Source organism: Phascolarctos cinereus, unplaced genomic scaffold (genome assembly GCF_003287225.1).
Source record: "Phascolarctos cinereus isolate Bilbo 61053 unplaced genomic scaffold, phaCin_HiC Scaffold_7;HRSCAF=346, whole genome shotgun sequence".
NCBI lineage: Eukaryota > Metazoa > Chordata > Mammalia > Diprotodontia > Phascolarctidae > Phascolarctos > Phascolarctos cinereus.
In genome coordinates, this window is record NW_027556180.1 from 146076009 (window position 1) to 146090150 (window position 14142).

At 38.0% G+C, this 14142-nt stretch overlaps 1 protein-coding gene across 1 annotated transcript in view; it reads left to right on the forward strand.

The window, feature by feature from the left end:
- Positions 1–14142, forward strand: part of GPC6 (glypican 6) — a 1286685-nt gene that overhangs the window by 1242667 nt on the left and 29876 nt on the right. The window contains exon 7 of the mRNA XM_020965804.2: positions 4779–4915. Coding sequence (XP_020821463.1) covers positions 4779–4915 — 137 coding nt within the window. The remainder of the gene's footprint in view (positions 1–4778; positions 4916–14142) is intronic.

The following is a 14142-nucleotide window of genomic DNA, read 5'->3' on the forward strand; positions in this document are numbered from 1 at the left end:
TCCAACCTGGGTTTACAAACCCACAATAATATAAAAATGCTTCCCTTTGAGTTTCCTAGTTGTAAAGGAGTGGCTCAGTCCTCTTAGCCATCAGAAGGGAAGAAGAAAGTGACTGCTTTCCCTTTTATCCCACTATGCTTCTGTAAAAAGCACAGGTAAGGGCAAAGAGTAAATAAGGGCAAACATGCAGAGAACATCGGGCAATTTTGTCATTTTTTAAAAATATATCACCTTTCATTTTTTTTCCTTTTTAAAAAATTTTTTTTCAATTAACAAGCATTTTTTTTCTCTGCTTCCCTCTCCCTTACCACTGGGGGGAAAAAGGGAAAACAAAAATAAAACTCTCAGAACAAATATGTGCATACCAAATATGTTATGAGAGTTTTATTTTTGCTATTTTGGTACCCATTTTGCTTATTTTTTGTACCCCTTCTGGGTATGTTCCGCACCCCCACACACACCCCACTAATGACTAGTATCTTAGTTTTCCTTTACCACTTAATATCAATTAGCATTTACAAAGGGATGTTTACTGTGAAGTTATAGGAAGAAAAGAAGTACAAACATTTTTCCTTAACACCCATACCACCTCCGTCTCTGGGGAGAGAGGACTCAGGCTTAACACAGTTTCTGCAGAGTCCTACCAAGTTCACATCCAAATGAAGCATCAGTGCAGGATGGGAACTCAGCTACCACTAACCTGAGTCCTTCCTTGCTCCTCGGGGCGTTGATTCTGAGCTGGCTCTAAAACCTGATGAGTACTCAACTCTCACACTCTCAGATTCCTAGACTCCTGGAAAGCTTGTTCTTTTGACCTTTCAAAATTCACAGGTTGTAGACTCCAACTTCCTTTACCTAAAACAAAAGAGCAGACTCTGAGACAGGTGAAGAACTGAGACCTGTATTCTCAGGATCATTTGTCAGCCTCAGATAAGAGAAAGCCCCAGACCTCTGCCCTTATCACATTATCTATCCCCCAATGTCACTTAGCAGGAAAAAGTCAGAGCCAGAGAGAAGTTAACCAAGAGAAAGAGGCCAATGGAGACTAATGCGCCCTCCCCTAGTTGTAGCTCTGCAGCCATAGTCAATTAAAAGGCTGTGCAATCATTCAGCATGAACTTAGCAGCCCTATATCAGTTATATGTCTACGTATGCTCCAAAATCTCCATGGTACTCCCATTACATTTCATCTAGCCTCTCCTGAGTCCCTGGCTTCTTCCATGTGGGAAAATACATCAGAAGCACTCAGTGAATGATAATATGAACCAGCCCCCATTACAAATGTATTTCCCTGTCATAGATCTCTCTCAGATTTAGACCACAATGAATCTTGGGAAACAATCTTGGAGCAGAAAAAAAAAAAGATAGAAACAAATGATGCTAAATTTGATTCCAGGATTGTTTTTTCCTCAGGCCTGGATTTTTAATGATTTAATGGTCACGTGTTCTTTTCATCATATTTTGTACTGAGAGGCAAGCAACAATAAAGGTTTGTTTATGAGTCTGTACAACTGAGTTTCCTCTTCTTGCTTGGCTTTTTGAAAAAAACAAGGTCATGAGTGTGTAATTAAACTGGAGTTGTGTATGTTGTTTAGAAAGGAAGAAACTGGGAAAGTATATAACAGGTGTTGAGATTAAAACATTCCCTAGACACTGAAAGCTAAGGTAAAATTTTTCTGACAAACATCTGAGTCAAAAAAATGTTCATCTCCAATTCTTAATCTCTTCGATTTTTTATTGCCATCTGCACTGTCATTACAATCTGGCAATATATTTTCCCATTGTTTCCATGCAGAATACAATCATGACTAAGGTAACACAGAGAAAATAATGTACATTGAAATCCTGGTATACCATGCTCTGTTATTATCAAATGAGATAATATCTGTAAATCACTTAGTATAGTGCCTGGCACATAGTAAGCTCTTAATAAATATTTGTTACCTTCCTCCTTCCCCTTTTTAAAGTGCTATTCTTCATATACAAAGATGTTGCTACCCACCTACCATCAGTAGTCAACTCTGATTTATTTTCCCAAGAGCAGATCTGCAGAAACATATCACCAAACTCTGTCACCCAGTCCCTTTCATGACAGAGTATTGGAAGGATCCCACAGCTAGCTAGTATTAAGGATATGGAATAGAGGGAAGTGAGCTGGTCCAATAATGTCACAAACCTATAACCTTGGCCTCATCTCATCATGACCTGCTAATATTTTTGCAAACATTGGGATAATAGACATTCATGGTTCTGTATCAATAGGATAGGCAATAGGTTGGCTGAGTTCTGACGAATTTGTGTCCCACAGCACACCCAACAGAAAAATCTTAAAAGCTTTAGCAGAGTCACGAATCTTCATTGGTAGGGAGAGGGCACAAATAAATGAGATTACAGACCTTTGACATGATTAAAGAAGTGGCATTGCATTCAGTGTTATTCTTTGGCGCATGGGTGACAATAAGCACAAGAGGAAAAAAAAAACAGAGAAAAAAATTTCATCCTTATTATATGGTACCTTGAAGCAGCATGGGTACAAACTGACGATATGGGCCCAAAGACACCAGTTTCTTTTCAAACTCAAGGTGAATGTGTTTAGGGTTTACCTCCTCTGGTAGTGTTACTAATTACTCAGCTTCTGGCTAACCCCTTGGTATTTACAGAAAGTAGTCTATGAGGTCACCTTTCCTTTTAGAGGCTGAGAAGGGAGCACAACGCAAGGGAGCTGGAAATGGATAAAGCTGTATTTTAATTAAAATAGGGATTTTCAGTAGCAATCTGAGACAGCCACAGATCCTCTTTAGGAAAACTGAACTTTATTCCAGTGTTCAGTATTAACCAATGGGAAAGTTAAAGACTCTAGTGAAAGAGTTCTAATAGAGAGGTGATTTCAACAATAGATCTTTCTTTTAGGAGAACTGTACTTTATTCCAGTATCCAATATTAACCAATGGGAAAGTTAGAGACTGTAGTGAAGGAGTTCTAATAGAGAGCTGATTTCAACAATAGACCTCTCTCACCTAGCTATTGATTGGCTGGGGGGAGGGGGGATGTAAAGGAAGGGCGTTTATCAGTTGTATGTATGTTATGGAGAAAGGAATGGGAGTTTCATAGAAAATTTCTGCCTACAATTGGATCAATCACAATAACCATAGTGGGAACTAGGTATTTTCCAGTTTCTCTTTTAAAATTAATCTCTGTAATATCATTATAACTGTACTTTTTCCACACCCTTAAGCAGATGGTATTTGTAGAGTATACATGAGAAGAGGAGTAAGTGAGGGTAGAGAGGATATACTGCAGAGCGGCAATATAAACTGCAGAACAGTTGCCAGTCTGCATTGGGGGAGAGAGTTTCCTCATCAGAATTCCCTACACCAATGAAATCATAGGTTTGCCCCCCCAAGAAAATATGTAGGACTTTCTGCTGTTGTATCCTGGATGTTTCTTCCAGTAAGTATGGAGAGACACCTTAGAGTCTAAGGAGCATTCCATGCGGCTTATTGTTCATGGAACAGAAGTACCCAAGTTTGAACTTATCCCTCATGCCCATGTAACCTTGGGCAATTCAGTTAACCTTCTTAATCCTCAGTTTCTCCATATGTAAAATGAAGAAGTTGGACTAAATAGCTCCCAAGTTACCTTCCAGCTCTGGATCTATGATCCTATAATCATTCAAATCAAAGTTAAGAAAAGAGCCCAAAGGGTCATTCCTTGTCCTAGACCTAGAACTTCTGGGAAGGATGTGTTAAGACTACAACAATGGCCCTTGATTTCTCAGTGTTCTCTCTTAAACCTCATTGTCCTTTCTCAAAAGTAATTCATAAAGTTCCCTAAAAACCCATCCTATCCACAGTGAACAGAGAAATGCATCTATTTCCCAAAGGCCGTATCAATCTCAGATGTAATGCCTATAATTAGCAGTAGTTTCTCCTCATATTGTGTGTTTCATCTACTTCCACTGACTTTTCCTGGGGTTCTTATAGACGAAATGTAAAACAAAACCTGCTGCTTCATTAGCCAATGTATTCATCAAGCCAGGGCTTCCATATCATCGAGCCAAAAGGCTTTTACCTTTTTCTCCTGGCCAGAAGGGCCTTTTGTTTGGGTGAAAGTTATCTCGAGAGATGTCTATGCTAAGCCTCTCCTCCAAATAGATCAGAAACTTCATTCCAATTTCTTTTCTCATTCCAGCACTAGGAACCCTAGACTGGATTTGTTTCACCGATCCCAGTGCAACTGTGTGCTGCACTATTCTATCAGTTACTCAGGAGCAAGGGAGGCTGCCAGCAGCTGAATTAGTTACCATATTTATTTCTTGCAGAAACAAGTAGACCATTGGAGTTAACATCTTATCTCAGGACACACTGTCTAGCTGCATTTACCAGACTGCTAGGAAGGTGAATTCTAAGGAATAGATCTGGGTGTTTGAGAAAGGTGAATCCCAGAGGAGGAAAGAACTGAAATCAATTTACTTACTTTATGACCATTTAATGCAAAGGATATCGGAACCTAACAAATACAACAAATCAATTACAGTACCTGAGAACTCTCTGTTAAAAGTGAGAGGAAGATTAAGCATCCTAGGCAAGAGGCCCTTGTCACTATAATTAGACCTAAAAGCACAACACCTGTCTGATAGAACATGTAAAGGATTGTCACTTGTCTTACCCCCAGAGTCTTTTAACCTTCACCTGCTTTGTGCTCCAATGTAGAGTCTGAAAAAAGCATTTATGACAAGACCCTTTTTACCGAATCCCCTCTCTCTGTCTCTTGATCAGGTTACAGATATAAAGGAGAAGCTGAAGTTGTCCAAAAAGTTCTGGTCTGCTTTACCCTACACCATCTGCAAGGATGATAGAGTGACAGCTGGCACATCAAATGAAGAGGAATGTTGGAATGGGCACAGCAAATCCAGGTGAGGACCACTTCGCCATTAGCATCAACATGGGAATTTCCCATCCAGCCTTGGAACGCTTACCTGGCACTGTTTTTAAGACTTGTTTACAGGGCTATTTCAGACAGAGAAATAGTGGGTGGAGGAACGAGTTGTCACTTAGTGACAGCTGTTAGCATTGACAGGTTTGATGGGGACCTGGGAGCACTTAGTCTCAAGGTGCCATTTAACTTGGAGTCCTTGTTCTGAATGTTAAAAATCTCAGGGTGAGAATGGGCGATGACAGATGACAGATTACAGACATTCTGAGATCTCAAAGAAGCCCCTTCAGGTCCTCCTAATGACTCTTCGATGAGGAAACTATTTTTATTCCTGGTTAAATTTGCATGTCGTATTTTTATCCTCAATTGGAGGAGAAAGTGAAAATTCAACTTTAATTTTTTTTTCTCTTTGCAAGATAACTGAGTTGTTCATTGGGGGTGTGGTGTCAATGAGCAGGGGGACATAACAGACGCAGTGTTCTGACAGCCACTATTCCCTATGAAGGCCTATGTGACTCACCTGATAGGCTTTGATCTTGATCTACTTATGTGATTCTTAATGCCACAGACACTATTTGACAAGGGTCTGCTCATTTCAGCTGTTGAAATGGGTTTGGATTTCTCCCCACTGAGTGGAACAACTGATTGGTACAGAAGCTTAGGAGCTGGCCAGTAGGGCAAGACACTAGGAGGGATGTCTAAGCTGGTCACTTGACAGATAGAGCTGCAGGTGGACTGAGCAGCTGGTAGGATGGGCTGAGTAGGAGTTGAGGGGTGGGTGGGATTTGTCAGCAGGTGGAGAAGTTAGGAGGAGAGGCTGGTCAGAGATTTTGATGGGCTAGCTGCAGGTGTGTGGAGCAGATGTGGTCCGAGGGGAACGAGAAAAGGAGGCCAAAGTTGACTTCAGAAGCAGCTGCAATAGATTAGTAGAGAAGTGGGAGGGAAGAGGGGAGGAAGAGACTCAGGTCCTCATTAAGACTTTTTCCTTGTGTTGCTGAGTTGCATTTTTAAGCCTCCTGTGTTAATGATCTTGTAAACATTATGAGGAAGAGCTTAGTAAAGTGAAAACCAGACAACTGTGGCAGTAACTGGGTTCTTCTCAGGTTCCCTAAATATTGACGCCTTCTATACTAAGCCCTCATCTTAGTGTTGTAGGTTAGGTAACACCAAATGTTATTGGCATGTCTCCCTAAAACACCCTGTAATTGTTTACCTAACTACCTACCTGTTATCAAGGAGACCTTTGGAGACTGAGGTCAGCAAATCTGACAGTGCATTAACAACAGCTTCTAAGGTGTCTTTTCTTAATGACTGTTCAGAAAGAAAGTGCAACTGGGTTTCCAGATGGCTTAATAAATAAAGATGTTAATTTCTCCGGCTGCTACAGTTGCCCATCTGTGTTTACCTAGCAGCCTTTGGTAAACTTACGGATGTGTTGTGCACTGTATTCCTGGGTTTTCGAACATGTGCAAGTTGAGGAAAATACCAAAATGTTTCAAAAACTGTGTTGCATCTGATAAATGAATAAGGAAGACTTAAGAGGAAATAAAAAAACAAAATGTTAGAGATACAGGAAACCTGGTCGATATTTCATTTAATCTAACATAATCCATTTCATGCACATATTTATGAGAGACTCTTATCTAAAGTATGCCTAACAGAGTATATGCTGGAACCAGCTTGTACCAGCAGATGAGAGCTGATTATTAAATTTTCCATGAGTGCATTGCCTCAGAAATCTAAAAACACTGGGTGTTTTGTTGATTGTCTAGCTTAAGAAGGTGATAGGTAAAATGTTAATAATGCAGATTAAACTTAAAACTGGGTTGCATGTTTTCAGAGATCCGGTTGTTAAACATTTACCAGCATACTCATTCTATATTATACATATGTACATATATTACTATAGTATTTATGGTTCCATAAATGTATATGTCTCTATATAAATACTATGTATATAAGCATATATACACATACCATATAATATATAAGTATATATGCACATATAAATTACATAAATAATTATGTATTAGATGTAATTATTGGCAGACAAATGACATGGTGGACTTGTAATCCAGAAGCCCTAAATTCAAATCCAGCCTCAAACAGGTAGCTAGCTCTGTGATCTAAGAAGCTAAGTCTTTTAGCTTCTATCAGCCCCTGTTCTCTCATCTATAAAGTGGGGTTAATAATAGCAATTATCCCAAAAGGTCATTGTGATGATCAGATGAGTTAATACATGTAAAGTGTTCTGTAAACTATGAAGTACCAAATACATTCTAATTATGTTATTATTATTACACATTCTATGTAGACTATGTATTCCTATACTCGGTGTAGGAAAAAATAAGGAACAACTTTAAAGCTTGTGGTGAAACCTGAAAAGGAAAATTAATGGTTTAGAACAGAAGCTGGGAAATGTTAAGAAAGCAGTAGCTATCATAAAAGGAGAATGGAGAAAGCAGAATTCAAAAATCTAATGATGAACAATAAGAATTTTTTGAACAAAGTGAAAAGAGAGCAAAATTGGAAGAAGAGAGCAGGTTGCTACTAACAAAGACAAGTGACCTGCAACACAGAATTTGGCCTCCCAGAAAAACATGAAGAAACAACCCATATCTCATAGTTCAATAAATCATAAAAGGATATTGCCAGAAAACTTTGAAAACAGAAGCCAACAGAATCCTTAGGCTGCCAGAGAAAGGAGCCCTAGATATAATTTATCCAGTAAGACTGTCATCAAGCTGCACAGCTTCCAAGACAGAGAGAAGGTAGTGTAAGCAGGCAGAAAGAAACAACCCATATACCAAGGAATTTCCGTCTGAATTATCTAGTACTACTCATCAACCTAATAAAAATTAAAGGCAAAGCTAGGATATGATAGGACAAGAAGGAAATGTATATGACTTGCACCCAACAATAACGTATCCTACAAAATTATCCTATGAGGAAAATGACTTTTTAACAGAATTGATGACTTGCGAGCTTTCTTTTTAAGAAAACCAGAATTGGGAAGAGTTTGTAAAATGAAAATGCAACCTACTAAAGAAACTAAATCCAAATTTCACGGAAATCCTTTTAAATCCTTTCAATAAAAGGCTTGTTCTGTGAAGTTTGGATTCAGTCAAAGGGCTTCATGTGAGGACCCAGAGGACTGCATGTTGCCTTGAGGCTGCAGGTTCCCCAGCCCTGCAAATTAAAAACAGTAAGACATGCAAATTAAAATGAGGCATCAAATTGCCAAAGATAATAAAATATGGAGACAGTAAAATGTCGGAAAGGAATTAGAGCATACTGCTATACTCTTGGTGGAACTATGGATTTTGTACAAATGATCTGGAAAACAAGTTATAATTCTGTAAGAAAAATTACCAAACCGCTTGCATCTTTCCACCCAGTGATGCCACTATTAAGTATCGGTAGAGGATGCCAAAAGATTTTGAGATGAAGACAGTGAGAGAAGAGAGCTCACACAGGAATATTATTGTTGGTTTGATTACTGTTCCCAGACAAGCGGTGGAAAAGTGGCTGGGGTGGGCTATATCAGTAGCAAGGCAGGGGGATGGCCAGAGTGCATTGTGGTGGTCCTAAGGGTGCCTAGATATAATGAGCTCTCACCAATAAGGATCACAAAAATCCTAAGGTGGGAACTAAAATGCTACATAGTTGGAGGGAGGTGCAAGGTGGCAAAACAAAGATGGCCTGACTGTGTCCTCATGAGTCTAGGGGTACCTAGACATGGTAAACTCTCATTAATAAAGAGAACAGTGCCCAGGGCAGTAAGATAAATTACACTATAAAAAGAACTTTTTAAAAATGTGTGTTTCTGTATGTGTATATGTCTATGTACATACCTATATTTATATATTACATATATTTACACATCTTATACTAGCTCTTTTCATAGTAGCAAAGAACTGAAACTAAAGTGGTGCCCATCATTTGGGCTGAAAAAATTATGGTATATGAATGTCCTCAAATACTATGGTATGATAAGAAACAAAAAGGATAGTTTCAAAGAGACCTGGAAAGGTTTACATGAATTGATGCAGAGTAAAGTAAGCAGGACACAAAAGAACAATTTTAACGTAACAAAGATGCTGTAAAGACAAACAATTTGGAAACAGTTGGTAACTCTGATCAATAGAATGACCAATGATTTTTGCAGAGGACCAATAATGAAGCAGGCTGCCCACTTTCTGACAGACAGATGATAGATAGATTCAACATACAGAATAAGACCTACATTTTTTGGCATAGCCAATGTGGGAGTTTATTGAACTAAATGTAAATATTACAAGAGTTTTGTTTTTCTTTATTTTTTCCTGAATTGAGGGGTCAGGGTGAGAAAGAAAAAATAAATGCTTCTTAATTGAAAAAAATAGAGGAAAAAAAATAACTTTTTTAAAAAAGAAAAGCCTCTTACATGAAGTGGGATTTGAGTGAAGTCTTGAAGGAAACCAGGGGAAAAGGGGCATAGCATTCCAGACATGAGGGGACAGCCAACATAAAAGCTTTGGAGACAGAAATACCCTCAGTGTTTCATATAGTGCCTGACTTGCAGTAGTAAATGATTATTAAATGTTTTTTCATTCATTTATTCATTCATGTAAAACAAAAAAAAAAACAGAAAGTGTCTTCTCTCAAGTAATTTACAATTTACTGAGAGGAAACAAAATATACATAGCAAGATAATTCTAGTAAATACAAAATTTGCAAATATATGTCTTTTTTAAAAATAGGTATAATTTATACCCTCAACCTTTGCATGCTAAGTAAGGCACAGTCAAGAAAATATAGGTGTGGTTACCCCTGAAATAAAGGGCCCTGTGTCCTACATTTTGGGGGTGTCTCATGTTGCTTCAGGGATCATGTGACTAGGTGATAACACAAGGAGGTAAGAGGCAAGAAAGACAATAGGTGCTCTACCAGCAGGTGCCAAAACAGAGAGAGAGAAAGAGTAATCACACTTTATATAAGACATTGAGATTTGCAAAGCACTATACATTCATTATCTGATTTGATTCTAACAACAAACCTGTGGGGTAGATACTGTTATATTTATTTTATAGATGGGGAAACTGAGTCTCGAAAGGGTTAAGAGACTTATCCATGGTCATACAATTTATATGCATCTGAAGTGGAATCCAAACACAGGTCTCCCTGACTGCAAGTCTGGGTCTCTATTCACTATGCTTGCTTCCTCTCTATAAAGAGGATTGGCTTATAAATCCTGTTCACTTGACCTTCACTGAAAAAAAAGTAAGGACTGTTCCTCCCCCCACCCTTTAAATGTGTCCTTTTTAGCCCTTTCTTTCCCTTCCAGGCTGCAATTTTAACCTGATTTCACCTAAATAAATACTTCATCAAGGTCAGTACACTCAATACAGTTTACTTCAAGCCTCATACCTCCCTCGAGATGGCTGTGAGTACAGGTAATGTGTCACAAGTTGTCCCAATAAGGAACGAATCTGGCTTAAGTTTTATTTCAAGCATGAAATCTGACATGGGAAATAAGACCACATAGCCATCAAAAGTAATGGATAAATTCCACACAAATTTCTTCCCTCAAATGGGCAAAGGTCAGGTGAACAAGAACTTTTCACGCAATTAATAAATGTCTCACCTCTGGCCCACCACCAGAGGGTGAAAGAATAACTAAAGGGAAGGATTTCCTTAGAATTAACTTCAATTGTCTATGAGATTCCTCCCAAGAAAGTGGCAGAGGGAGTACATTTTCAGTAACCAACAGGAAAGCGATTTGAAATGCCACTTCTGTAACTCCCATTTTTCACTTACCTAAATAACTTCCTAAGAGAAAATTGGAGAAAGACGATGCAACATTCTGATTCAACTCAGACAAATGGGAATTGAAAGGAGGCTAGTAAGTAATGGTGGAAAAATCAATAATAATCTAGAAGGCCAAAGGAAAAAAATTAAAGACTTGTGGTGCATGTTACAAATCTGAGACTTCTAAAGTTCTCAGGGTGCACCTAGAGACCTTAGGAGTACATTTTCAGTCATTCATCATCTAAAGGAAAGGTATTTTCTACAGCCCAGTGGCAGGAGTGAGTTGTCTATAAGAAAGTTAGGGAAGAATGATTAGGTCTAAGTCAGGAAAGTATAGGCATAGAAGGAAATAAAACTTTTATATGGTTAGCATATAAGGGTTAGAACTCTTTGTCAATCCATTTAAGGGGGAAAGAAGTAATAGTGGCATTTTGTTAAGCCTTTATCTTTCTACACATCTAAAAGCGTCTCTGCTCTTTTGGGGGAATGTGGCCATTTTAAGTTCTATTATCTCTATTTTCCTTAAGAGGCTTCTTTTTTTCCCCTCATCACAGAAAGGCTTGCTCTGAACTCAAAAGACCTGAAAGGGAAGGGGACCATGAGAAGAACTGAAAAGAAAACCATTTTTAAAGCTGATTTCCATCAGCATGCATATCGCATACTAAGGCAGAAATGATTTCGTGAGGAAACAGACAGGGTTTCTTGAGTCAAACATTTCTAGACCCACTGCTATGAAAGATACAAAACAATTTTCCACTTTTCTGCCTTGCTCACTCATCTCCAAGCCAGACAACAATAGCAAGTGTTTAGTTTAGCATTTGTTATGCATTTTCTTGAATGCTATTTGGAAAAAAAGTACTTGAAGAATGAGCTTGAGACCAAGATCAATTAGACCAAGCAGAAATGAACTTTTTTTCTGCAAGTCTCTCCATGATATTTCCATATCAATTCATCCTTTATGGAAACAATGACATGACCAGGGTCATCCGCCCCTAGGCCGGAAGTAAATGCTGTAAGTTGGAAGAAATAGGATAAATAGAAAAATCTGGAAAATAAATAAATTATTGATTTAACAACTAAAAACAACCAAAAACAGCAACAGCAACTACAACAAACCAGGTCTTGCTTCACTAAATTTGTTCAATACAAATGAGCAATATAATGATTGTGACTATTTACTGTTTGTGTATTTGAATTAAGATCCTTATTGTTTTAATTGCTGACTAGATCCCAAAGTACTGAACAATATTCAGAGCTCTCTTGAACCATATGCCGTGAAGGATTTGCCACACCCAGCAAACCTTTGGAAGGTGAACCACCCTTCTAAGACAAGGGTTGGCAACCTTTCAAAAGTGATACTCAAATAACCTTCACTGAATTTGGACTCAGAGGTCCTGGGTTCAAATTCTAGCTGTGATACAATCAATAGCTGTGTAACCCTGGATAAGTCACTCAAACTCTCTGAGCCTCAGTTTCCTCATCTGTAAAATGGTGGTAATAATATTGCCTACCTCACAGGGTTGTTATGAACCTCAAAGGGTTATATGAATATGAATTATTAGTATTATTAGTATCAGTTATGCTTCTGCCAAACAAATCTTCCATAGAGATCAAGTGATGCCATGCCTCTGCTCAAAAATTGCCATTGGGTCCCTGTGGCCTGCTGAGTAAAGTTTGAATTCATTTGCCAGGTTTTCAAGTCCCTCCTCCCTATAATCTAACATCACCTATATTTTAAAGAGAACTTTTAATATTTTATTTTTCCAGTTACAAGTAAAATCATTTTTTACATTCATTTTTTTTTAATTTCGCATTCCAAATTCTCTCCTTTCCTTCTTCTTGAAGAGGCAAGTTATTTTATATAGATTATGCATGTACAATCACGCAAAACATATTTCCATATGAGTCATAGTGTAAAGGAAAACAGAGCAGGGAAAAAAAGAAAGTAAAAAAAGGATGCTTCAATCTGCATTCAGACTCTATCAGTTCTTTCTCTGGAGGCAGATAGCATTTTTTATCATAAGGCCTTCAGAATTATCTTGGATCGTTGTGTTGCTGAGAATAGCTAAGTTGTTAGCAGTTGATCATCATATAATATGATTGCTGTATACACTGTTCTGCTCACTTCACTCTGCATCAATTCATGTAAGTCTTTCAGGTTTTTCTGAAACCATACTACTCATCATTTCTTATAGCACAATAGCATCACAATCATATATCACAACTTGTTCAGACATTCTCTAATTGATGGGCATCCCCTCAATGTCCAGTTATTTGCCACCACAAAAAGAACTGCAATAGATATTTTGTCCATATAGGTCTATTTCCTTTTTTAAATATCTTTGGGATACAGATCTGGTAGTGGTATTGCTGGATCAAAGGATGTGTGTAGTTTTATAGCCCTTTGGGCATAGTTCCAAATTGCTCTCCAGAACAGTTGGATTAGTTTACCACTCAACCAACAAGGCTTTAATGTCCCAATTTTCCCATATGCCCTCCAACATTTGTCATTTTCCTTTTCTGTCATATTGCCAATCTGATAGGTGTGAGGTGCTACCTCAGAATTGTTTTAATTTACATTTATTTAATCAATAGGGATTTAGATCATTTCTTCATATGACTATATTCAGTTTCTGAAAACTGCCTTTTCGTATCCTCTGACCATTTATTAAATAGGGAATGACTTATATTCTTATAAATTTGACTCAGTTCTCTATATATTTGAGAAATGAGGCCTTTATCAGAGAAATTTGCTGTAAAATTTTGTTCACAGTTATGACTAGTGTATTTTCCTCCATCCTCTTTTTCCCGTTTATCCTTCTCTTTCTCTCTGTCTCTCTCTCTCCCTCTCCTTTCATCCTGGTCTCTCCTTAAAAGTGTCTTACATCCCCCAATCCTCCTTCCCTTCTATCAGCCCCACCCCTCTTCTCTTATATCCTTTCCTTTCTACTTCTTTGTAGGATGAGATAGACTTTTATACCCAACTGAGTAAGTATATTATTCCCTCTGAGCCAATCCCAATAAGAGTAAGATTCAAGCATTGTCTGCCAACTGCCATCTTCCCCTCCACTGTAAAAGCTCTTTTGCGCTTTTCTTATCTGAGATAATTTACCCCCATTCTACCTCTCCCTTCCCTCTTTCTCACACGTTCATTTTTTTTTGGGTACCATCCCATCATAGTCAACTCACACCCATACCCTCTGTCTATGCATATTGCTTGTATCTACCCTAATAATGATAAAATTCTTAGGAGTTATAAGTATCATCTTCCCATGTAGGCATGTAAACAGTTTAACCTTATTGAATCCTTTATGATTTCTCTTTCCTGTTTACTTTTTTATGCTTGTCTTGAGTCTTGTATTTGAAAGTCAAATTTTCTTTTCAGCTCTGGTCTTTTCATCAGGAATGTATAAAAGT